General features: G+C 45.0%; 1 protein-coding gene across 1 annotated transcript; it reads left to right on the top strand.

The window, feature by feature from the left end:
• Positions 1 to 223: 223 nt before the first annotated feature.
• On the top strand, positions 224 to 12,661 carry ICOSLG (inducible T cell costimulator ligand; the record flags this gene model as incomplete). Its single annotated transcript, XM_082490514.1, has 6 exons — positions 224 to 290; positions 5,712 to 6,074; positions 6,563 to 6,847; positions 8,437 to 8,613; positions 9,721 to 9,756; positions 12,498 to 12,661. The coding sequence occupies 6 exons, from the start codon at positions 224 to 226 to the stop codon at positions 12,506 to 12,508; spliced, it is 939 nt and encodes a 312-aa protein (XP_082346640.1). The 3' UTR covers positions 12,509 to 12,661.
• Between the last annotated feature and the right edge of the window lie 13,648 nt (positions 12,662 to 26,309).

The following is a 26,309-nucleotide window of genomic DNA, read 5'->3' as shown; positions in this document are numbered from 1 at the left end:
AGCTCTGCCGGCCGCCCGGAGCCGCGGGAGCCGGTGGGAGAGGCGGGAGCGGGGTAGGCGGGTTTTGGAAGGCGCCCACTCGCTCACCCACTCTCCGGAGCCGGCCGGGGCAGCCCACGCAGGGGCTCTCACCTGGCCGCGGCTGCTCATCTGCCCCGTCGAAGACTGCGGGTGATTACTTGGCATTTTTAAGGAGCCTTTTTAAGGAGCCTTTTTGGCCCGAATGCGGATGATGGGAGAGGGCAAGCAGGCCCGCTGGTTTTTATTGCCCGGATTGGGTTTGCCTTACGGTAGGCATTAGAAAAGCTTCACGGATAACTTATTTAGGGCACCTGCTGATGCGAAAAGAGCAATGTCAGTATAAGGTTACAGGATAAAGCAAAAAGTCCCCAAATTATTATTGGAAGCATCAGGACATCTTTCGTCTGGCTAGTTTGTGCCAGAACGGCAACATCCCATGACTCTAAAATAAATATTGCATGAAAAAGTTGAGATGCTGGTAGGAAGAATGATCTCGCCAAACAAGAACGTATGAAAGAGGAAGTGCAACTTTCTCCTGTTTCACATGACATTTTAAAAAAATGTATAGAAGGGGAAGGTGTGGGAAAGAAAAGAGAAACAAAATTTAAAAAAATTATTTTTTTTTTTTAAAAAGGAGAGAACCTAAGAAACTAACACAGCTACACCTGTGTTAGTGGAGCTCACTGTCAGTGTGATGAACACAGGCACTGAGTGCACATATGGGTAAAAGGGAGGTTTCTGTGCAAGCAAGAGCATTCCTCCGTTTTTTCCAACAAGAGCTTGGCATTAAAGCTATTCCAAGGGTACATGGTGGGCTGACACTGCCCCCAACATTACCACAGCTGCAACCTCCTCCAAGTAAGAGGATGAGCATCTCTAGATCTGTCCAACCTTGACTGTGACATCATTTATTAAAATAAGAAATCAAGACCTGCTTTGTATACATACAGAGAACCAGTTCTGGCTGCCTAGTTAAACATTTGTTGGCATCAACAAATGCCTACCGTGGGAAATTCCCTAAAGAGTCCCATAAAGATCAGTCAATTGTTGTTCTCCGTTTAATTCAAATGACTTACTATATTGACAGTTTATAACTTGGGCGGGGAACAATAAAACAAACACAGACACGGGATTAATAACGATTAAGAATTACATGAAGGTGAGCTTGTCGAGACAGACCTCTACAAGCCTGGCATGAAAGTGGTGGCTCCTGCACAGTATAAAAATGCAACAGAAATACAATACAAGACCATGTGCAAAAGCCATAAAAACTCACTGCCAGTAACAGAACCAAGCAGAGCTGCCTCCCTGGAGAGTTTAGGTACGCTTACTTGGGAGACTTACTTTAGGGCTGATTGCAGATTTACTAACGTAAGTATTAGAGCAGAAACATTCCACGCTGGGCATTCACTTAAACTTTTGAAACCTCACCTATGAAACCGTTTCAAAGACACAGAAAAGGAAAAGAAAGTCTTTTCTTCACATAAAAGTAATACGATTCAGATTGACTCTTCCCTAAACTTTCCTCAGCTTATTCTCTAGAGAAGGGGCTTCAAGTGAGGGAAGATTTTGTATCAGGAATGTCCTCTGCTTTCTCCATGGGAAGCCAAACACATTTGTGATGATTGTAATTTTCTTGGGGGCAGGTGGGAATTAGAGACCCTCCTGTACAGCAGACGAGACCCAAGTTGTGCCCGAGCAGCTGGTGGGAGTAAAGCTTGGCAGAAGTGATGCTGTGCCTGGGAGGTAGCAGCCAAATCCTGATGTTTGGCTGGACAGGAGCTCTGGGGAAAGGGGCAGGAGGCCTGGAATCACGGAGTTTTCAGAGTTGGAAGGGACCTCTAGAGGTCATCTAGTCCAACTCCCCTGCCAAAGCAGGATTGCCCAGAGCACATTACTCAGGACTGCATCCAGGCGGGTCTTGAAAATCTCCAGAGAAGGGGACTCCACCACCTCCCTGGGCAGCCTGTGCCAGTGCTCTGTCACCCTCACCGTAAAGAAGTTTTTCCGTGTATTTGAACGGAACTTCCTGTGTTCTAACTTGTGCCCATTGCCCCTCGTCCTGTCACTGGGAACCATTGAAAAGAGCCTGGCTCCATCCTCCTTCAACCCACCCTTTAGATACTTGTAAGTATTAATAAGGTCTCCCTCAGCCTTCTCTTCTCCAGGCTAAAGAGTCCCAGCTCTCTCAGCCTTTCCTCATAAGGGAGATGCTCCAAGCCCTTAATCGTCTTAGTTGCCCTAGAAGAGAAGAGAAGAAGGAAGAGAGAGGGGATGTTGTAAAACACAGTTGAGGGGGGTGGGGGAGAAGCGGGGTGGGAAACGGCCGCTGGGGGAGTGAGCTTAGATTAGAGCTTGGAGGGAGGAGGGGCGGGCAGGGCAGGCTTGGTTTGGAGGGAAGAAGGTGAGCAGTCTGGGTGGGAAACCCCGAGGCTCGCTTCTGGATGGACATGGGCTTCTGGGGGCAGCTCTCCCCCTTGCCCCAGCCCTTGGCTCAGTGTTGAACCTGGCTGAGGATTGAGAACAACTGGGGAAGGGAAACAGCTGCACCCAGGTAGTGTGGCCTCCCAGTCCTGCTTGCTTGCAAAAGTGAGCCGGGGAAGCTGGGGATGAGCGGGTGCCCGAGTGTCCCTCTACCCATCAGCTCAGCTTTGCAACCTTATTGCACCTGGGGCAATACCAAGGTGGGCAACTGCAGCCGCACAGCTGCCATTCCAAAACCTTTCCAGCGTTTTCCTTTCCTTTCTCACAGCGGCGTGGAGGAAGCAGAGCACAATGTACAGCTAGGCTTCGTGGTGAAAGGCTGTTTGAAAGTCACTCTTAGGAAAGTGCTGCGCCTTTATCGTTCTCATAGCCCTGTAAGATGAGAGTTAAATCACCGGGACTTTATAGATAGGTTAAACTGGGTTTTCCTATAGCATCCAGCAGGTGTAACTCCCTTGGGAAACCCCCGCATAGATTTGCCCCTCCGGAGTAATCAAACATGCCGAATTCTTTCCAGCAAAACCTTTGCACAGCTCTCTGCTATCAGCACGTTTCCTGTTTACACATTTTTACTAAGCACACAAACCGGTGGGCAGCATGGTCAGCTGCTTGCCGTCCTTTCACCAGATAAAACCGTAACTCATCGGGTTTCAGCAAAACAGCGGGATGCAGGGCTTTGCCCTGGATTTAGGCCTGTGCTGTCACGCTCCTTCCCAGCGATCCAGGTCCCTTCCAGGGCCCATTTGTCCAGCAAGTCTGTACGGTTGGTTTTTCGCAAGAATGACAGGCACAACACCAGCTTCATGCCTTCTGCTCTGATTCCAATATTAGTGCGTTTTACTGCTATTCGTGGCTTTGGCCGCCCACCCACAGAGTTATGTCGTTTGAACAGAAGTTTTGCAGCTGTCAAAAATGCAAATACTTAATGGGACATTACGTAGTAGCAGTACCTAATTTACTTACTTCTGCTACTATACTGAAACAATCAATATTATTTTTATGGCTTAGGTAAACAACGGAGTTGCTAAAGTCTATCATGTAACACTCTTGTTTGCTTTTTTATTTTAGCTATGGATTTCTGTTGCTGCTCCTTCATACCGTGAGAGCTGGTAAGTTCAGAACAATTCAGTTAAAAATGAAGCTGCTCTCCCTTAACACGTTTGGCCAAATACGCAGAGTATGTGTAATACGTACAATATAAACATCTGTACGTTTTCAGTAAGACACTTAAGAATTCCTCAGTATCAGGGAAAGAAGAAAAATCAGTTTCTATCAGTTTTGGTACGGAGAATAGCAAGGGACCTTATGGGTGCTCTTGCTTAGATTGCTCTGCTTGCTTTTCAGACATCCCTGTGTATTTATCTCTGGGCTGTTGTTAAGCGGATTTAATATGCCTACATAAAGCCCATACTCACATTATGACTCAAATTGTACATCGCTGTATCAAGTACCCGATATTAGTAAGTCTTTTACTATAGTCCAAAAATTCCCTTCAAAACAAAGGTAAGTTTAAAGGACATCACTTGGTGATATTTAAATGTTTTCAGAGTTGTCTCTCTCTTTTTGCTTCATCGCTGAGAATGATCTCAACAAAGGCATCAAGAAAAGTCCCCAGCCCCAAAATCAGGACAAACTGTACCAGATAAGAGTTTCAGTAGATGCTGGCTGACCTGTTCCTAAATAACACCAGCTATAGAGGTATCCCCATCTTCCCAAGCAGTGCTTTCCAGAGCGTTGCTTTTCCTGCTGCTACCAGGGGTTTCCCAAAGTCTGAGCTGCAGCATCCTTGTTGCAGTTCAGGCTCGTTACTTCTTGTCTCCCCCAGCGGAGGATAAGGGTCTGGAGGGCATACTGCCGCCTTCTCTGCAAGTACTGAGTTTGCCTCAGTGGTACTTTTAAGGCAGGGTGCCCAACTCAAACATGTAGGATGAGCTATTTCTGAGTCCGCTGCATGAAGAGGGAGGCAGAGCTTTGAGACCCCTTCACATCCCTGCTCCTCGGGCAGCCCCCCCCCAAGCACCAGCTATGCAGAGAAACTGTTAAGTGGGGTTTAACAGATAAATAAATGCTGCCAGAATGGCCAGAGAGATCGACGGGGTGAAATAAAATAAATAAAACACACTCACAGAAGCCCCTTTAACATTGCTGCCTCGCTCCCACCTCACCACGCGCTGTTTCCACATTTCCAAACCCTCACTCCTGTCACCTTTCTTTCCCTAATTCAGCCACGCGCGTAATCCCTTCCCCCAGCTGTAATCCCTCCCATCCAACCCCATGCCTGGCACCCCCCCCCTTGCCCTTCACTCCCCGGTCCGACATTCACAACGTGCGCACTGCTTTGGTCTCAGCAACCAGTTGCACTGGAGCGGTGCCGGCTGCTGGGGTGGAGGAGAGGTGGTGCATCCCTCCCAGCAGGGAGGCTGCGCTGGGAGTAACTGACCTGCGCCTTCTGCATTGCTCGTCAGCCGGCTCACGCCTTCGCCTTGCCCAGCGGGGAGGACCCGCTGCCTTTCTCGTGTCTGGAGGCCAGGAAAAGTACCCTGAAAGCCAGATACTGCGCTGGCCTACACCTCAAGTGGCTCTGAGAGGCTGTAAATGTCTAATGACATCGTGTGTCGCTGGAGGTATCTGGGCATGGCGGTTTGCCAGCTGGGTATATTTGTTGAGAGGGCGGCACCAATAGTCGCAGTAAAATGTGACTGCTATGACATGCCCGCTTTGAGAAACACTGGGTTTACTCCCCTTTTTAATTTTTGGGGATCTCAAAATAACGGTAGCACTCTTTTCCTTATCAGTGTTTCCGCTTCTTGTGATTTACCTGGTGTTATTTGGCATTTTTCTGAATTTAAAAAAAGTGATTATTAAAGCATTAGGACTCGAATATCTGTCTGCAGTCAGTCGGCAAAGTGAAACATGCAGGTATCCACGGCGCTGGGAACGCTTAGACCAATTGGTCCTCGGAGAAAGAAATGAGCAGAAGGCTTTATATTGTAAAAAGTCCCTTTAGAAAATGTACAGACAGACAGAGATGGAGAAAATTAGCCACCAGCAAGTCAGGAGGCAGGAATAACTATGAAGTGAGCACACTGAGCTGCCTGTTATAAATACTAATACTGGAGTCCGTATATGGTAGAACATACTTGAAAAGAATGACATCTTTTCCACATAACATCCCCTTTTTTCCCCTCTCTCTTTTTATCTTGTAGTTATTGCATTGGAGGAGAAGATCATCGTCAGTAAACTTGGAGACAACGCTACTCTGAGTTGCATTTATCGAGGAAGAGAACTGCACTTAAAAAATTTACGGGTATATTGGCAAATAGCTGATGATCAAGAAGAGTGTTCAGTTGTACATGCACTGATCTCTGGTCAAGACAACGAAAGCGAACAGTGTATTCACTTTAAAAACAGGACTCGATTATTCTGGGATAGATTGGAAAATGGCGATTTTTCTCTGCTTCTGCTAAACGTCAGCCAGAGTGATGAACGTAGGTACAAATGTGTAGTACTGCAGAAAACTGAATATACCAAAGTGATTCACCAGGCAGAAGTGGTTCTCAGTTTAGCAGGTAAGAAATTGTGTCCCTTGCACATATTTGCCCAAATTCTTATTCCAGCTTTTCACATTCATGCCGTTACAATATTACATTTAAGCATGACCTTAACTTTGAAACGCACACCAGCGCTTCGCTGAAATGAAGGCTGCTTAATTTAAATGTTACAGCTAGGGAATCCAGGGAGAATGCCTGTAACAGCTGTTTATCCAGTGTGAGGTTTTTTTCATCTTGGTTTTCATTAATATAAGGGCTCTCGCACATGACTGCATGGCAGCAGCTTAAGAAGTTGCTTTCTGCCTTTGCGTTTGGCTTCAGCCTTCTGCCCTTCCAGTAATTCCCTCAGCTCTCTGGCTTACATACCAAACCTGCAGGTGTTTCCCTTTCAAGTCATGAGGGTCGTGTGAAACCCAGAACTTCTGCTTCAGAACCCACGTCAAAATTTTGTCTTTTCAATACATTTCAACATGTCAATGGCTATTTCTTTTTCTCTTGCTCTCCAGCTAGTTACAGCCAACCAATACTCAGTGGACCGATAAGAAACAGTAACAACACTGGAGAGGAGGTGACTTTCAGCTGCAGGTCCGGCAATGGATACCCAAAACCCAATGTTTATTGGATAAATAAAACAGACAACAGCCACCTGCCTTCATCAGAGTTAAAGATCACCCCCCACGCCGACGGCACTTACAGCGTTTTTAGCACACTGAAGGTTAAAGCCACTTCTAACATGCAAATAGAGTGCTCCATAGAAAACAAAGTGCTGCAGGAAAATCTATCAGCCAACTGTAAGTCCCTTTGCGCTACTTCATGTTTTCTAAACAGTAGGAATATCAACCAATGCATCTCTGTCTGTAGATACGCACTTACACTTAGGAGGGGTATGCGTTCATTCAGTAGTTCCAAAAAGTGCCGAGAAGAGCTCAGGTTTTGTTTCCAACTAGTTATGCTCAGCCACCGACTTTATGTTTACTTCTTCCACGCTGAAGTGAGCACCCCATCAAGCGTGATGTAACGACAGCACGGAGAAGCTCTTGTATCTGAGGCAGTGACTGGGCTTTACCCTTTGGTTCTTCGGGAACATGACGACTTGGGGAGTCAGGTTATTTTTCAGGGGACACCGTACAACAGATCCACAATTCCTGTGGCCCTACCTGACTGCTTTGCAGCACTCAACATTTGCTTTTCACTCTGCCTAGTTTCAAAGTTCTGTTTTCAGTCTCCAAAACTTAATTTAATACAGGGCACCGTTTAAAGTAGGCCTGGAGCAAATGGGTAATATTAGCCGGATAGAACCATACACCTAATAGCACAAGTATAATATGCTATTTATTGCTGATATGAGTGATCAATTGTAAAAACAGGAAAAACAAGTATTTAGCCACTCAACTCTTCACAAAAACAGAAAGCTATTTAAAAAAAAAAAAAAAAGTTATAGTACCATCAGTGGATTTCATGATTTCCAAACAGCTCTGTAGAGAAGCTATCTGGAGCAGGAGAGCTTATCTGGAGGTGGCTGTTCAGTCTCATTGCTGTTCCTGGTCTTGCCTCCCACCACACCTTTCTCTTGCAGGTTTCTCCACCGTGGTGCAAGGTGGTTTGATTGTTTGCATAACTGCAGCTGGATACCCACAGTTAGTTTATCCAAACACACCAAGGAATCACATACTCTGGACTTAATGACACTGATCCCACAAATGTAGCCCTGAAATATAAACTATTGCCAGGAACAAAAATTGTGCACACAAGCAAAAGTTGCAAGAGTGTTTATACGATAGCATATCCTTGATGTCATACCAAATTAAAGGAAAACTAGGCAACCTTGTCATGAGTTTCCTGATGGCATTCTGTCATATTGTATTCTGGAGGTAAAGACCTTCATCTTTACTATTTCTTTGTTGGTTTCTAAAAGCACTACCACACTTGAGCAAGAAATAAGATTTGAAACCTTCATTTTGCAGCAATTGGTGGAAATTCGTCACAAGTTCAGGGAAACAGGCTTTCACCCACTTCACTGAATACCATCAGATTTACATTATAGATCCTGTATCAATTTATTTTCAGCCGAGTCTAGATACAAGCTCAAACATACAGTCTCCCAAGGCTGGCAGGAAAGAACAACAAAAAGGAAGAAAGAGGGATGCATGCAGTATGATGGCAGGAAGGAATAAACTGGCATTGTATTATTGGACAGCGTAAGCTGGAGATTTGCCTTGCTCAGAAGGCATGCTACCAGAATCGCAGTGATATGAACAGCACAAATATTTAGTCCTTCAGAATTTTTTTTGTGCATGTAAAATGTGGTCAAATATTTGCCTGAATGTTATGAAATGTGAAAACTTACACCTTATCACATCCTTTTTCTATTTTATTCTAGACACACAGCAGAAGCACAGCAATGGTTCTAGCACAGAAAGTCACAAAAACCTGGGAAAAAATGGGAGAGGTGCTCAAGCAGCTGGCATCGTTTCCATTGTCATTCTGATAGGTGTTCTAACTGTTTTAACCTGCTGGCTACGGAGACGGAGGTCCTCTAAACTAGTTTCCTACACAGGTAATGAGGCCCTTCGTTTGCATGATCAAATCCGAAGAATTCTTTTTCGTTTGCTGAAATAGTTAATGTCATCCAGCGCATTGCTAGAAGGTACAAGCAAGCTGCCTGCGCACAACAGCAGGAACTCATGCTGTTATCAAAAACCCAGGGTGCCCTGGGGAGGACACGTAGTGCCCCAGGACATGTTATTCTTTATGGTTTTCTGCTAACGTGCCAGAGCTGCACAGGAGTTAACTGCTGGATGTGAGAGTAACTCAGACTTTGTGCCTGTTCAGGCCACGGTTTCTCAACTGCGACCCCCTGCAGGCTGTTTCTGGACAGAGGGGGGGATGCTCCTCCACAGAACAGGACTGGGGTCAGTAGGTCGCTCTGCTTAGCACAATCCAAAGCAGAAATCAGAGGATACATCAATTCTGAGAGCTTTAGAGTCACTGGCTGGGCAATTAAGGGTTCAAGAACCCACTGGGATCAAGCAGCTTTCTACAAGTTAGAAATAAAGCATGTCTTACTGTCACTCCATGCCATACATGCGTCCCCTGGTATCACTGCGTTTGCCCACATGCAGGATTCTTCGATGCTTGGCGTGACAGATTAAAAAGTAGCTCTAAAAGACGACTTGTCAAACAGACTGAGTCTGGTGATGTACCTGAGTACTTACTGTAAGCCACTTTGAAGGTATAAGAGAGCTAACATCTAAGAAAAGGGAGCAGGGGCAACCACGCTTTTCATGGACAAGAACAATCCGTGCCCTCTTCCTCATGGCTAGCAAGTCCAGGTGCTTCAGAAAAGAGCAGCAGAAAACAGGGTAGTGATCTTGCCCAGCAGCTGGGCTAGGAGCCCTGCCCTTCCTTCAAAAACAACCCAAGAGTGGTGCAGGACTCTGTCCTAAAAGATGGAGCAGGGCTGTTGCTTCAAGCCCCAAATCTGTCCTTGCCGAAATAGTGACCTAGGTTGTAAGCAAATAGAGTAGGGACGGCATTTTGCTGTCCAAAGAGCATTTAGTACATTGAATCCTCAACTTTGGATGTTGCTTAATATTAATCCTGTTTGGCTAAAGACTATACTTATCTATCCCACATGCTTAAAACAGTGCATTTGTTTCAACAGATGTCCCACCGAGTGAAGACAAAGGAGGACTCAACTGTAAGTATTAAAGATGCATTACTCTATTTGTCTCAAGAGAGACTTAACTTCATAGCTTCAGTACTCAAGTGCAGCACAAAGCCTTTGCATTAGACTTGCTAGATGTTACAAACTCAAGCATGTAAAGTGGTAGCCCTACTTCTTCTCTCAGCCCTTCCCTTGAGCTCTGTAAGTGTTGCCAAAAGCAGCCCGAGAGTCTTGGTTCCCATAAGTTCCTTCAACAGTCCAGGCCAAAAGACGTGACAAATCAACAGAGGACAGAGTGTACAGGCTGAAGCCACCTTCCCCTCCTGTTCTACAGCTATGCTAAAGCTCCTATTGCCATCAAGGCAGAGCCAAACTTAGAAAATCCATTTTAAATACTGATTTTCAAGTCCAGACAAGCACTGACCATTTATCACTTTGTATCATGTCAGTGTCTATCATAAAATGGTTGTTCTCTGTGTTTTTAGGCACTTCTAAGGTCTTTAGCTGGGATACAGGAACATCATTTGCTTCACATCTATCAACCTGAGCCTAGACACACACAATTTTAGAAAAATACAAAGCACTCTAATTTCCTAGGAAAAAAAAAAAATTCAGTTCAGACCTTCAACTTGTTCATATTTTTCATAAGCAAGAATGCAATATTGCAGGCCAACTGGTTTACAGATTCATTTATAGAGGGGGAAAAGTAAAAACAGTGCAAAAACATATCCAAGACATATTTGGAAGAACAAACTTAGCATAGGGGACTTGTAAGAGTACAGAGAGGGTAAAATAGCTGCCTATTTTGTATGTCATTTGGTAGTTTCTCTTGAAGCAAATGACTGTTGCCGGGGTGTCTCTGCGAAACAGGCAGATAATACTGTGGTTTCACCAAAACGGTAATAATTAAAGCATAGTTTGCTGTAGCAGATTCTGTGAATGTACCCAATTCATGATATCAAACAGAAGCAAAATAACTCTTACATTAAAAAAAGTTTTTTCTGGAACTTCTTTGGTGGTCATGCAAACTGGATTAATGGTCAGTTATTTTTCAGACCCATCACTCAACCCCAGCCTGATCTGCAACATTTGGGTTTGCTAAACATCAACAGGCATTGCACTGTTTCCTGTAAAGCATAATGCAGAAAGGAGGACGGATTTTCTCCTTAAGATAAAGATACGTTTTCTCCTTCCGTTCCTACGAGCTGCATTAACATGACACAAGCCGTTCATTTAAGGTCAACCTTTTCTTCTCCAGACTTACTTATACCAGGCCCTATTTGATTAGATCCCTGGGCTTAACCCATCAGTAGAAAAATCCTCTGCAACATAAATAGGAGTAAATATTTATCTTGTATCGAAGGCTGATGTAGCGTGATTTGCTCATTAACAACAAAACAAAAGCCTTCCAGACGCTATCTTTTCCTTGGCATGTCTCCGCACCGTTTGTGGTGGGACAGCAGCTGTGGTAGTTCGCTGCTATCAGAAACCGTCCCACCTCTGAGGGCTGTTTTCTGCCAACAGAGCCATGTGAGGCACAGAAGGCAATATCTTTTGAGTATCCCAATTTGAGAGCAACTTGGACCGATACCAGAGAAACGAGAACGATCTAGGGAATGCGATCTCTGATGAAAGATTGGTTATGTTTAGGCTGGAGAAGGCAAGGCTGATTAAGGACACAATAACAACCCTCTTCAGAGTCCTTAAAGAGGATGGGACAAGTTATTTGTTGTCCTAACCCAGCAGACACAGCACTTAAGGCGCAAGCTTAAAGGCAGTTTAGGCTAGATGTTAGTAAAAATGCATTTCTAAGGGTAATAGTAGTAGAGCACTGGGGCAGAGAGTTTGTGCGGGCTGTCAAGTCTCCATTGGTCCAGGTTTGTTGCTGTTCTGGTTTTTCTTAATGAAAGAAGAAAGCGGTATCTGTCGGAACTTATTTAGAAATAGCTGATACTACTTTGGGGCAAAAGATGGCCTCTTGGAGAAATTAATGTTTCAATGATCATTTGAGATTTTCAAGCAAGTCGTGTGGGGTAGATGGGGAATAAGGCACTGCAGAGGTGCGCCCACATGGACACTCTGCTACAGCATTTTGCTTTTCAGTACTGATGTACATATGTTTCTAATTCTATGGGTTTCGCTTTATAAAGAAGGTAGGATTGTTTCATGGGGGTTGGCAATCCTCAATACTGCAAAACAAAAAGAGCTTCCTAAGACTAGCTTTGCTGTTACAAAGAAAAAAAGTTTTGGAAACTCCAGGGAAGGCAGGTTGTGAAGAAGAGTAACTTCACCCCAGTGGGGTTAGTCCCCCCAGACGCCCGTTACAATCAGTAGAGCAGGACGCTCCACTGAGGAGATATTCAGAGCTGGAGCAATTCTGAATTGCTCCGCGGAGCAATTGCTCCTCCACTGCCTGTAGAGGAGCCTCGGGAAGCTGGTTTCCCTTGACCACAGATAAGTTTTGTGTATCTTATTCTCTGAAGTAGCTTAAAATGAACCAGAGGTGACACTGGCATCCCTTCACAAGGGAGGGGGGTGTTAGCAGGAGAGCACTTTCAGTCTGTGGCACAGAGGGTCCCCAGTGTCTCATGTATCCAGGCAGAGGCAGAGCTTCATCCCAGCTGATTCCCTCTCAGCAGCACGAATACATCCTTGTCCATAGCTTTGCAGCTTGTTCCATTGGTTATATAAGCAAAACAGCTTTAGGGCATCGTTATTTCCCGGGAATATTTTTCCATTTTTTTTTCTAAAATGAAGTCATTTTGTTTTTACAGCACCTGTCTAAATGGAAAGTCTGTCAACAGTTTGGGCAGCCAGAGATGCGTCAAGAGAAGCATCACCCCCTATCTCAGTGGCAGCATTGCTTGTAATACAGGTGACAGATTTCTGCAGACCATGCCAAGAGAGATGGCACAAAAAAAAAAAAAAAAAAGGCTTCTCCGACACAAGAGACAGCAAAAATCTGCTGGATTTCGTTCCAACCACTGGCTGTGTCACCACAGCAGCTGACAGTCCTCTGGACAGTCCTCTGTGGTAGTCTGTCAGTGCATTGAGCTCCTGCACTGGGGAAAGCCTGGGACTTCGCCACTCTGTGCCAGAGCGCTGAATGCTGGTGAGTGCCCAGTCTCTCATCACCGCCTCCGAGGTCTTCGTTTGTAGCAGAAGCAACTGCGTTTCAGGAGCTTGGGAAGTTCTTGCTGTGTCTCCTTACCCTGATGATGGCGACCTACTGAATATGAAGAAAGGCAGCTAAAAAAAAGAAAGAAAACTGAAGGACTCTCTGCAAAGTGAGATTTATGACCTTTTCCACCTTTCTTTCTCTACAGTACATCCTTTTCATTGTCTGGTTTCCCCACTGCATGTTATTGTGTACAGGACTAGGTAAAACATTTTAACCCAGCACTCCAAAAATGGGAGTTGCTCTGATGGGGTTAAGCAATGAATTTGTTAAAGTAAGGGAACACGTATTCTTTAAATGCACTTGATATGAACATTTTGGTTTTTACCGAATATTCCACCAAAAAGGGGACTTCCACTTTTGACAGAAGCCGGTGCATACTGTGTGAAAGAACAGGCTGTGGAAATTGGACTGATTAAAAATAGCGGTCTCTGCCATGTTAATGTTGGGTTACCTGGATTTACCCTTTTCAGGATGGTCGAGCTCTGCTTGATTCAGCTGGTCTTTGTTTAAACACTCTCCCGTGCCTTCCAGGTAGGATTGTAAACTGAATTTTTTTTAATTAAACCTCTCCTTGCTTGTGTCCTATCCCTCCAACCAAATTAAAAAAAAAGGGGGGAGGAAAAAAAAAAAAAAGAGTGCAGACTGTATCACTGTGTTGTCCATGAATGTTCAGAAAGCCAAGAACTGCAGTTTCCTTGCGCCCCAGCTCGTGCCTCGGTGGTTCAGCCCCAAGCTGGCCAGGAACTGAGTGGAAATAGAGAAGCAGTAAACTTTGCTGATGGTATGAAATGTCGAAGGAGGAGGAATCTATACAAGTTGTCTTGCCTAGGTGGGGCAGTCTCCCCATCTTGTCACGGGGGGAGTAGAGATGATGATTCTAAACTGAGCCCTGGAAACACTTGGCTTCTCCAGTGTCAGCTGTGAGACAGGACATATTTTTCATATCAAGATCAGCTTTCAAATCCCAGGCAAGTGAAGATAAATTTTGTTGTCCTGTTCTCCCATCACGCAGAATCCAGAACCCTTTGGCAATAGCACAGTTAGCTTTTGTTGAGGCAATACCCCCAAGGGGGCTCAGAGTTGGGCAGCTGTGCACCACCGCTGCACCAGTATCTTGAGGGAGGGCTGCACAGGACCGGCCTCCACGGCACGTCAGAGAAAGGGCAGTTCAGCTCTCATGTGATGCAATCTAGGCTTACTCACCAATTTGAACAGGATGGGGAAATTTTTGTTTGTTTTTATTAAAAAAAAAAAAAAGCCAAGCTGCAACTAAATAATTAAGCTCCCGTTCTCCTGTTTAGATTGTAAGTTACAGTGTACAATTGTGTTTTTTAAAAGACATTTTATCTATTAACGTAAAAAAATATATATTTGCTAATCTTCAATGTTTGTGAAAAATGCTCTGGTTTATTTATTAATTTCACTTTTATCTTCTCTTGCCTTCCAATCTACAACTGTAACATACCCTATCAGGTAGGGCATTTAGCTCACAGCATTTGTCAGATAAGGTTACTGAGGTGCCATAAGTTACTTTAAACGTCAGCCTTTCCTCGTCTTCTCTCATATCCATGAATCTAGGTATTAGGTACTTACTTGAGTCCATATCTAGTCTTCAGTGAACCCTAAAGGGAATTTGCTTGGAGAAAGCATGCAAGCTTGCAGACACCTTAAATATGTGAACATCCGCGCGGATGCGAAGGGTAAACATTTCCTAGTGGTTCAGTAAGAAGTCCTACAGACATTCCCTCACTACCACATGAAGCTGTTTTGCTCAACCTCTTCAGTGCCGCTGTACCTGACAGAAGCCTTTTCTAAAAACAGTTTTCTTCTTTTATATTCTGCAACTGCAAGAAACTGTAACTGTTCAGAGATGTAAGAAGTGACGTAGCAGTTGTTTTGCAATATGTTGTTAAGCTAATTTAGACAGGTTGGATTTTCTTATTGCTGAGCTACTTCACGATACACGGTGAATACATCTAAATGCAAGAGCCTGCTCTTGCAAAATCCATACTTTCAACTGGTTTCAGTTTCCAGCTATTTTTGAGGGAAGTAAATCCTAGATGACGGTTGCTTGTTACCACTCAAAGGACTTGGGAATTTTGTAATAACAGAGGGTTTGTCATCATGTACCATGTTTACGTTTTAAATAAAATTCATTCAACTAAATCTATCAGCACGTAAAGACAAGTCACTCCAAACCATTGCCCCCAACCAAAGCGGCAGTTTTACTTTCAGCCACATCACTCAAGGCACGTGAGCACTCCTTTCCAAAGCCCTCAGATGAGGAGGAAAGATCAACGCAACACAGAGACTTGACAACCTTTGCTCTATTTTGGCTTGCACAACAAAACACGTTGAACGCTCTATGAAAGCTGCACAGTAGCCTGAAGGCAGCACTAAAGCTAGGCTGATACATCCTTTTCTCACCCAATTTAACAACCCCTATCAGAGCAACAGTACAACGCACGTTCCTGCTTCCAGAACTGACACTGGCTCATTGCACTGTTCCAGGTCAGTGTTGCACTTGGGCACCAGCCTCCCTGTTTCCCTTCATTAAAGACAGAATCATAGAATCGTCTAGGTTGGAAGGGAACTTTAAGATAGAGCCCAAGCATGAACCTAACACTGCCAAAACCACCACTACACCATGTCTCTAAGCACCACATCTACCTGTCTTTTAAATACCTCCAGAGATTGTGATTCAACCACTTCCCTGGGCAGCCTGTTCCTATGTTTGATAACCCCTTTGGTGAAGAAATTTTTCCTAGTATCTGTTCTAAACCTCCCCTGGCACAACTTGAGGCCATTTCCTCTTGTCCTATCGCTTGTTACTTGGGAGAAGAGACCAACCCCCACCTCACTACAACCTGCTTTCAAGTAGTTTTCGAGAGCAATATGGTCTAGCGGCTCACACGAACTGCATGTCCCAAGCAACTTAAACACATGCACAGGAAAGCACCGCTTGATGCAGCTTTGTGGGAAGACTCTAAGAAACGGACTCACTTTCACAGAAAAGAGAAAGGCTTTCATTGTGGCATGGCTGGTAAACCACAGATGGAAAGTCCCGAGAGAGAACATGTGTTGCTACTTAGTGGTCTGAATTCATCCGTCCCATAGTCAAATTCATTATTTAAATCTTTTCACCTGTGAGAGCTGAAATATCTCTTTTGCTCAAAAATGCATTTTTTTTTTCCACTTCAACAACCCTGACTCCAAACACTTATCTCAATAGCCCCCTAGCTATGTCAAAGAAACTTTGTTAGTTGCCTTTCCAAATTGCAAAGTGAATCCTTTCTATATTGGTGGCAAATATGCACAAAAGTTCACATTACCCCGTACGGGTAATTCTTCTAACCTCTCTCTTTTCCAGGGCAAGAGAAGCCGTTCTAAAGAATAACTACAGCCCAGCTCCTGAGGGAGAGGACCCTCCCACACACCATAGAAGTTAGTTAGTTAGTTAGGCTCTTGGGACTCTTCCTCTCCATGTGTGATGTGACATCAGGACCTTCACCACATTCATTAGACGATACGGGATCAAATCATTGTAAACTGGTCCCCGTCTGAGGATTATAAAAGGCACTGCACATGTTCCTTGAGGTGATGTCCTCTGCATCTGTCAGTCCAGGGAATTACAGGCCACAGACCAGTAGCCTCTGTCTCATTCATCTTTCCAGACACACTTATGTGACAACACGTCAATTTGTGCAATTACCTTCCAACGCAAGAAAAAAGCTTCCAGCATTTCACACATTATCAGCACTGCTAATAAGCGTAAGTAGCATATCCGAACCAATGCCCTGTGCTTCCAACACGAGTCCTTGGGAACTACTCACGACCTTACTATTAATCACAAACTCAAGTGCTTTGTTAGGAAAGAGCCTGTCTCTGTTTTTAGTCTGGCACAGAAAATTGCTGTGTATGGATAGATGCTCTTATATCAACAGAGACTTAGGCTGACCTTCCAACTTGCCCAAAATTGGTCCCAACAGTTTAGTAATAAAACGCTAATTTGTTTTCCTGTTATTCCAAGAGGTGCTGCTTGGGACCATTTTATAATTAGAAAACTTGGACACAGAAGTCATGCTCAGGGTCACAAAAGGCTGACTTGGTGCTTGAATTCATGTCTCCAGCATGCAGAGACCTTCTTCTCTCCTTTTACTTGCTGGACTGGAAAGCCTACTTTGCAGCATTCACCCCAGTAGATGTCATAAGTCAACAGAAGCCATTTGCTATTTTTGAATAGGATTGCAAATGAAGTGCCAGACTACACTTTCATATCTGTTGAACAGAAAAGGTCTGCCCTGAAAAAAATTGGAAAGAGGAAAAAAGATGACAAAACATCTTTCAGTTGAGACCAGAAAACTCAAGAATGTGTCAGTAAGAAGCAACACTAATGCAGCCATAATGTGGACAGAGGGTGAGTGCTAACATTTCCTTCTTAATTTCCTCTGCCAGGAGACCTATACTGTCACATGTCATCCCTCTTACAAGGCTGAGTGCGTGGTTTTGAAACAAAATCAGGTTTCCTTGCAAAAACTTCTTTTCCACAGCACCACGCTGGACTAGAGGCAATTATGTCCCTCTCGATTCAACTCTTTATCAGTTGAAATTACCACTATTATTTTACCTAACATCTAAAATACCTCACTACTGCAGTCACCGTAACTGAAAAGAGGTCAAGGGATAAAGGCATAAGATGTCTGAACTATTGCCAAATCACTGTAGCAATAGCAAGGCAAACACAAAGCATCTTTATCACCTTATTGGAAATCTTATTAGCCAGCTCAGATCAGTTTGATAAACCGCCAGTGACATTATCTGTGTCAGCAAAGTAACAGAAGTCCTATCACAAACCTGGTCTTTTAAAGCCCGTTCTTTGGTTTTCCATGTGTGTGCTCGTGTTTCCATATCTACGTGGCACTATCTGCAGTGCAGAGGGTTGTTCTCTTATCTGAGATACAGTACTGAATTCTCTTGTCAGAATCACAAGAAAAATCCAGCCCTGTGTTGGTTCCTAATCTACTGTACCAGGCTACAGGGTTGGCCAGATAATGACCGTCCTTTTCCAGGGAAATTTATTGACTGTTTCCACACAGGGCAAGGCAGGGAGCCAGCACCCCAGGAAGGTCTCCAGGACTCCTGGCACCAGCTCATGTGAGAAGCATGCCCAAAAACTGAATGGCTGGAGAAGCAGAGGAAGTGGCTGTGGAGACAGGAGAGTCTCCAGGGATCCCTGACCAGGATCGAGGCAGGTCTCTACTCAGCAGGCAGGAACCCAATCAGGAGTCCTGGCACACCAGGGCACAGCTCAGGTCCAAGGAGTAAGTGCCTTCAAGCAGGAAAAAGCAAAAGAATAAATAAAAAAAACACCAAACTCTACACATTTGTTCTGTTTAACTTTAGATTATTTTGTTTATTTATTTAAAGTCGAATTTTTCATGACTACCATATGAGGCAGACAGCCGCCTGTCAAAGTATTTCTCATGGAACAGTTTGATCCAGCTGAGAGCAGGAACAAGAAAGAAAAGGAAAAAATAAATTAAAAACCAGTCTTTTAATCTGCTCCAGCCCAGTGACACTTCACCCGTCCTCTGGAGATGAAGCTCTGTGTGGGAAATATTTTTTTTCTTTTTTAAAAAAAAAATATCTCTTAAGAAGAGCTCCTATTAACAAGCAGATGCTCTTGCTGGCTGGAACTAGCAACCGCAAAACCCACCAGGCATGCACACAGTCAGCCAGTGCCTTTCATTAACATTTTTTGGCTATGCAGGAACCTCTGTCAGGCTTTATACAATGTGTTTTAGCTTCACCTTTGAGCAATTCCTATTGCATCACAACATTATCTGGATGGAAAATTATTTCTAAACAAATAAAGTCAAACAAACTGTTCCTCAGAAACAGAAAACTTGGCAAAAGAAATCTACCCATGTCTGTGGCGGCATTTACTGCATCGGGAGGCCTTCGAGTCTTGGGAAACAGCAGCAGATACTCCACATATCAAATACTTCTGCTGGTAGGAACCAGCTTTTGCATTAAAACTAGTTTTAACGTCCGCAGGCTTGAGCAGCCCTTAGCCGCGTGGGATGCCAGGCACAGAGGTGTGCCCTTTTCCAGAAGCCTTTGGGGTGGGGTTGGAGAGCAGGAGAGGACAGGAGGTTTGTTTTGTTTCCATCTCTAGGCAATGCTGCTCCAGACGGCTTGGAGGAAACCACTGAAGTCATGGCAGAAGCCAGGTAAGAGGTTTGCTTTGAAGCTGGAAAAGGACCCTAACACCATCCTGTGAAGGTCTGGCTTTAACAGCCCGGTGCTCCAATATGGTGCTCACTACGTGTTTTACACAGCATACTATGATCTTAATCATTGCACGCCCAGACACTGGGATGGGATAGAGCACTCAACCTGGAAATAAATAATCGTATAACATACCTCTGTCAGCTGGAAACTGCATGCGAGCAGTCAGGCGCAACTGCACAGAGGTAGGCGCAACAGAGCAGCAGACCAAAGTGTATCCGAACAGCGATAAAGCGCAATGGAGCAGCGCGCCAAATGCGGGGCAGATTTCGCGAGGAGATGAGCGAGAAAGCACGCGGCTCCTGCAAGGAACGCCTGCCCTTGTGTGAGTGGCAGCACTGCCACAGACGGAATGCAAATGCAATTCTGCTTTCATTCAGACTATTTACCTTTCAGGGAGGAAAGATTTGTATCTATCTTCTCTCCCCCTCCACCCCAACATGTCAAAGCCAGTGTCACTGTTTATTGCCAAGACAGCACATACTTCTTTTGCCCTCTTGAGTTGCTGCTCCCCATGGGTTGGCAGAACACCAGCAGCTTAATTACACAGGCCGATACTAGAGCCCGCCTGAACTTTCACACTAGGAAAAATCGTGCTTGTGTTCATGAAACTTAGCTTAAAAAAAAAAAAAAAAAAAAAAAAAAAATCATTACTTCGTTTCCAGGTGGAGGCCAGGGAGAGATCCGGGGAGTTACTGCTATAACGCTTCCCCAGTCACAAAGTCTCTGCTCACCCTGACTCTCTATGTGGGTCACAGCCACGGAGAGGGTATTGGGCTATAAGGGCCTTTGGACACTCGCAGCATAGCAGCTGTTGCCAAACTAAATAATTTTACAGTTATTAGACCAATTTCTGATAGGTCAGGGGTAAAGGACTGCAGATAGCACCTGCAAAACGGGCACTTTAATTGCTACTAGTATTTACAGAGTATAACCTTCCAGAAACAAAAAGCCCTCTGCAAAAAAAAAAAAAAAAAAAAAGGCAACCCCCCAAAAAACCCACAACAACAAAAACCAGCAAGAGCGGCTGAAGCTGCAAAACTATATTCAGCAAAGCTCAAATTTCATCAAGATCGGAAATGGGAGTTCCTTTGCCCCCGGGGACTGGAGCACCCTGCAGAGGAGGGGAGCGCTCCCCACCGTGGCCACAGCTGCTGCAAGAGCAGAAGCTGCTCTGGGTAGGGAGCTAAACCAGCACATTTTGTCTCAACACACACTAATGGTTCAGTCAGCCCAGGAAGGCACCTCTCCTTTAGAGGAGGTGTGAACCAAGCTGTCATAGGGCTCAAAGGGGAAAAAAAAAAAAAAAAAAAAAAGAAAAGCATTGTGATTCATTTAGCGCTGGCCTTGCACAAGGGAAGCAAGGCTGGGGACATTCAAGCCACTGTGGCTGTCAGCAGTTGCGCAAGACACAGATGGCAGACAGGTCTTAAGGCTGGCATGCAGACTTAGATCATCAGGCAGGGCAGAAAACAGATTTAGAAGAAAGCAGAGCTGACAGTCTTCCTGGAAAGCAGCCTAAAACACAAACCGCAGGAATGCCCCAGGCAGCTTCTCTTCCCATAGTACAGAGTGGCTAACCGAACACATGCATTTCAGCAACCCAAAAATGAGGTCTAGAGGAAGGGTGTCACTCGTGGAGGGTTTACAGTCTTGGGTGCAACAATGTGATTGCTTGCGTTTAGAAATACATGCATTAGGTTTGGCAAAACTCCCACACGATACCACACAGCATATTTAGCGTTGCATGCACCAAGTTGTAGGGTTTTTCGCTCTTGGATTTCACGGCTTCCCTGCTGTGCCTAAATGAGAGAACCACACCAATAATTAGCAATAGCCTGACCAATCTCTGAAGGACTGCAGATGGCATTACTGTGACTACGCTGAACCTCCAAAGTACGTACCTCTGATGGAGAGCACAGGGTGGGCATTCAGTGCTTGGCTTACACAGTTTGCAGTGCCAGAGAGAAACCCAGCTACATCCTCAAATATTTTTATGATAGTGGCAAGTAAGCTGGTTGGAGTGTGGAATACCTGTCAGAAGGTGGGGGTGCTCCCCCAGGCATTTCTAGACAGAGCAGAGCCCTCTCCCTACCATTACTGAACCAGCGCCATGCGCAAGGCCAGACTCCCCACCACCAGTTCAACTCTCCACCCCGAGCAGGCTTGTAGGGCCCATTTTGGCCAGCACAGGGTAGGACAGTGTAACAGTGGCTGTAATGGAGGAAAGAAAATAACAAAGTGGCTGAGACAGACATAGATATCAGGGACTTGCACCCCTTGAGATGTGCCAGAGTCCAGCACAGAGAGATGAAATGCAACAAAAATGCTTTTCCACAGAATCGCTCAGAAGGCTGGAGAGATGGGGTAGCACCAGGAAAGCTGGCAAGGTCAGTATGCAACCTGGGGGGTCAGTCAAGCCTGTGATGATGGTTTGCTCACCACAAGAACCTGACAAGCACCGACCAGGCTCCCCTTGCTGCAGCAAGACCAGGTGTCCTTGCCCAGCCTACTCAGCCCCTGCCCTGCTAACCAGGCAGGCCAGCCCATGCCATTTTGTCTAGTTTGGAGAAAAGGAGGCCGAGGGGCCACTTTATTGCTCCCTACAGCTTCCTGAGGAGGGAAAGTGGAGAGGGAGGGCCTGATCTCTTCTCCCTGGGATCCGGTGACAGGACACATCGGAATGGTTCAAAGCTACCCCAGGGAACAGGCTCCCCAGGGAACTGGTCATGGCACCATGCCTGTCAGAGGAGGAGGAGCATCTGGGCAATGCTCTTAGTCATATGGTTTAGTTTTAGGTATTCTTGCAAGGAGTGGGGAGTTGGACTCAATCCTTACGGGTCCCTTCCAACTTGAGATATTCTATGATTCTAGGTTCAGACTTGAGACAAGGAAATGTTTCTGTACCAAGAGGGTGTTCAAACCCTGGAACAGGTTTTCTAGAGTGGCAGTCGATGCCCCAAGCCTGTCAGTGTTTAAAAGGCATTTGGAGAATGCCCTTAAGAACATGCTTTGACTTTTGGTCAGCCGTGAGGTAGTCAAGCAGTTGGACTAGATGATCCTTGTAGGTCCCTTCCAACTGAACTATTGTATTCTATGTCTTGCTTATGCTGGGAGGAAAGCAGAGCTAACATGGAGCAACTTATGCTTTTAATGCCTCCCAGTGCTTGCTGCTATTCCCTTGGAAAGCCCAGAAGCCTCATGGCAAATACAATCATTAGCACCTTTGCAGAAAAAGCATTAATCCTTCCCTCCTGACTGTCTGAGATCCTGAGCACTTGGGCAGCCATCCAATTCAGAGTATTCTGAAGAGAGAGGAAAAGTGACTTCAGAGAGGAACAAGCAGCTGATCCGATGAGCCTGGAAGCTCTGTTGCTTAAGGGATCAGACTGACAAAAGTAGCAAAAGATCAGCTTCTTTCTCATTCCTTTCTCACAGTCAAGCTGAATTTTTGTTCCCATTTCTGCTGGCCCATTCAGGTCATTAGGCCTCAGCCATGTATGCACATTTCTTGCCAAGTATCTCCCTGTTGCCAGAACTTAAAAGAACATTTCTCATCTTGGACAGCAACTCTGCTTACTGTTGCCTCTTCAATTGCAAATGAACATGCTGCTTCAATTTTCGCTACTCTAGTTGCACCATGAAAGGACCTAAGCAGTTGCTCAAACAGTTCAAAAACCAGCATGAGCGCTCATTATTTCTTCATATCTCTGTGTCTGCTCTCATTCTGGGGTAAGAGTCCTAGCCACATAATGTGAATGGACCGTGTTACCTCAAATGAGCAGGAACAAGTGAAACCAATCACAACCTGGAATGCTTCTCGCAGGCTGGAAGATCTCAGTCTACAAACGAATCCCAAATGGCAATTAAAGTACACATATCAAGTGCTCACCAGCCTGGTGTAAATGGTCTTTTTTTTCCCCCCACCTGGACTGAAGAAGGTTTAGCAAAATGAACATAAAGACGACAAACATGGCAAGCTACAGCTACTGCATGTCTATACTGCCTTACCCACAAAAAAACCCACTTGCTGTCTTCTGCTCAGAACAACAAACAAAGTGGAGTTTGAACTTTCCTCCTGAAGTGAGCCTGATTAAGGCTGTTTGTATTATTTGGTTCATCTGATAACAAAAGGGAAGTGGGGGGGGAAGAGAAAAAACTCAAAATTATTGATAACACAAGGTGAGGTCATCAGTATTAATGATTAGTGTGACTTACTTTTTTGGAGTACTCTGCCAGCAGGGTCAGAAGCTATTTTGACTAGAAACACAAGAGGAGGAAGAAATACAACTAAAAGAGGAACATCGCAAGGTTACAACATGCTAACATAGCACCAAAGGAAATTACACAGGTCCCTTGTCCAGTCTACACCAGTACTTAGTTAAATCCAAATTTATATTCCAGATACTGGGAATTAAATTATATAAACCCTCCCTTCATCCATCCGTTCACCTGTATGTGGTGAAAACAGTCTGGCTTTGACTTTGGAAAGCATTTGATTCACAGTGTTTGAATTAGAAGATGTGCAGGCAAGTGTGTTTTGTAACAAAGCTAGGAGGTGGGTCAAAAGTGGATTGCTGTATTCTGTGGAAAAGATGACTGTACTTTGCTTCTGTTGGAACCCTTTTAGCAAATATGCAGGATACAGGAAATTTGGGGGGTTGGGGGGGAGAAAAGAAAAAAAGAAAGTACATTTATACAACATAAAAGCAGCATGAAAAAGCTACTGAACACCTCCAAACACTGAAGTGAGCAGCCCCAGGGATGACAACCAACAGGGTGTTAGGGCAACGGTCTGTAGTACATGAATCAACCTAAGGATCTGATGTCAGCTTGGGAACTTGTCTCAACATATGAGCCAGGAGCTCCTGGCAAAACTCGAACACAAAAAGGAAGCATACAGAGGGTGGAAGCAAGGGTGGGCAACCTGGAAGGAATAGATACTGTCCAAGTGCATGGAAACATGATTAAGAAAGCCAAAGTCCACCTGGAATTGGATCCATTCAGGGATGTCAAAGACAACAAGAAAGGCTTCTGTATATACATAAGAGACAAAAGGACGGGAAAGCTAGGGAAAACGTGGACCCACTGCTGAAGGAGATGGGACCTGGTTACACAGGATGTGGAAGAGGCTGAGATACTGAATGCCACCTTTGCCTGTCTTTACTAGCAAGACCAACCTTCAAGAATCCCAGGTCCCAGAGACCAGGGGAAAGTTTGAAGCAAGGAAGACGTACCCTTGGTGGAAAAGGATCAGATCGGGGACTATTTAAGCAAACTGAACGTACATAAGTCCCCGGACCTTGGTGGGATGCACCCATGAGTGCTGAGGGAGCTGGCAGATGTCATTGCAAAGCCACGCTTAATAATTTTTGAATAATCATGGCAACTGTGAGAAGTGCCAGAGGACTAGAAGAGAACAAACGTCACTCCTGTCTTCAAGAACAGCAAGGAGGACCACCCAGGGAACTACACACCAGTCAGCCTCACCTTGATCCCTGGGAAAGCGACAGAGCAGCTAATCCTGGAAACCATTTCCAGGCACACGAAGGACAAAAAAGTCATCAGGAGCAGTCGGCATGGATTCACCAAGGATAAGTAATGCTTGACCAACTTGATAAACTTCTATGATGAAATGACTGGCTTGGTAGGCAAGGGGAGAACAGTGGACATTGTCTGCATAGACTTTTGACACCGTTTTCCATAAGGTCCTCAAAGACAAGATGATGATGGGCTGGATGAGCAGATAGTGAGGTGGATTGCAATCTGACTGAACAGCCCAGCCCAGAGCATGGTGATTAGTAACACAATCTTGTTGGAGGCCAGTAACTAGCAGTGGGTGTCAGTACTGGGTCTAGTCCTGTTCGAGACCTTCAATAATGATCTGGATGATGTAACAGAATGTACCCTCAGCAAGTTTGCTGATGACACAAAACTGGGAGGAGTGGCTGATAAGCCAGAGGGTTGCGCTGCCGTCCAGAGGGACCTCAACAGGGCTGACAAGAACTTCATGAAGTTCAACAAGGAGAAGTGCAAAGTCCTGCACCTGAGGAGGAACAACCCCATGCACCAGTACATGCTGAGGGTCACCTGGCTTGAAAACAGCTTTGTAGAAAGGAACTTGGGGATGTGCTGGTGGCCAAGAGGTTGAATATAAGACAGCAATGTGCCCTTGTGGCAAAGATGACTAATGGTATCCTGGGCTGCATTAGGCAAAGTATTGCCAGCAGGTGGAGGGAGGCAATCCTTCCCCTCTTCTCAGCACTGGTAAGGTCACACCTGGAGTGCTGAGTCCAGCTCTTGACTCCCCAGCACAGGAGAGACATGGAGCTACTGGTGAGAGTGCAATGAAGGTCCACAAAGATGAAGAGACTGGAGTATTTCTTCTGTGAGGCAAGGCGGAGAGAGCTGGGACTGTTCAGCCTGGAGAAGAGAGGGTTCAGGTGGGATCTCATAAATATATATAAATACTTCAAGGGAGGGTGCAAAGAGGACAGAACCAGGCTCTTTTCAGTAGTGCCCAGTAACAGGATCAGAGGCAATGGGTACAAACAAACACAGGAGGCTGTATCTGAAGATCAAGCAGGTAGCCCCACTTGAGCAGGGGAGTTGGACTAGATCACAGCCAGAGGTCCCTTCCAACCTCAAACATTCTGTGATTCTGGGAAAGTTATGGCTGGATTTTGAGAGAACTTGAACAAATTGTATAGCCATAACAGCAGCAATCTCCTTCAGATGACTCAAACCATGCTTAGTTTAAAAGGACTATGTTGGAAAAACAGGAAGAGTAGAAAGGAAAAAAATAAAGATAATTCAGTCTTATCTGTCAAGATAAACAATTATAAGCCAGCATTGCACTGCTGCCAGGTCCTCATTTCATTTCATATTTAACTACACTCAGTGTAGTCACAGTACCTCACTTTTGTCACACAAACAGTTAACGAGCTCGGAAAAAAATCAAAACCAACCCCAAACAAAAAAAAAAAAAACAAACAAACAAAAAAAAAACCCAAAACAAAACACACACCCTGTACATATTAGTGTGGTTTATCCTGATGATCAGTCATCACAGATCAGCATGATGTCTTTACCTACAAAATCAAATTAAGTAATA

This window comes from Vanellus vanellus, assembly GCF_965231255.1.
Source record: "Vanellus vanellus genome assembly, chromosome: 1".
In the NCBI taxonomy this organism is placed as follows: Eukaryota; Metazoa; Chordata; class Aves; order Charadriiformes; family Charadriidae; genus Vanellus; species Vanellus vanellus.
Note: the sequence above shows the minus strand (reverse complement) of the source record. Positions and strands in the feature narration are given on the sequence as shown.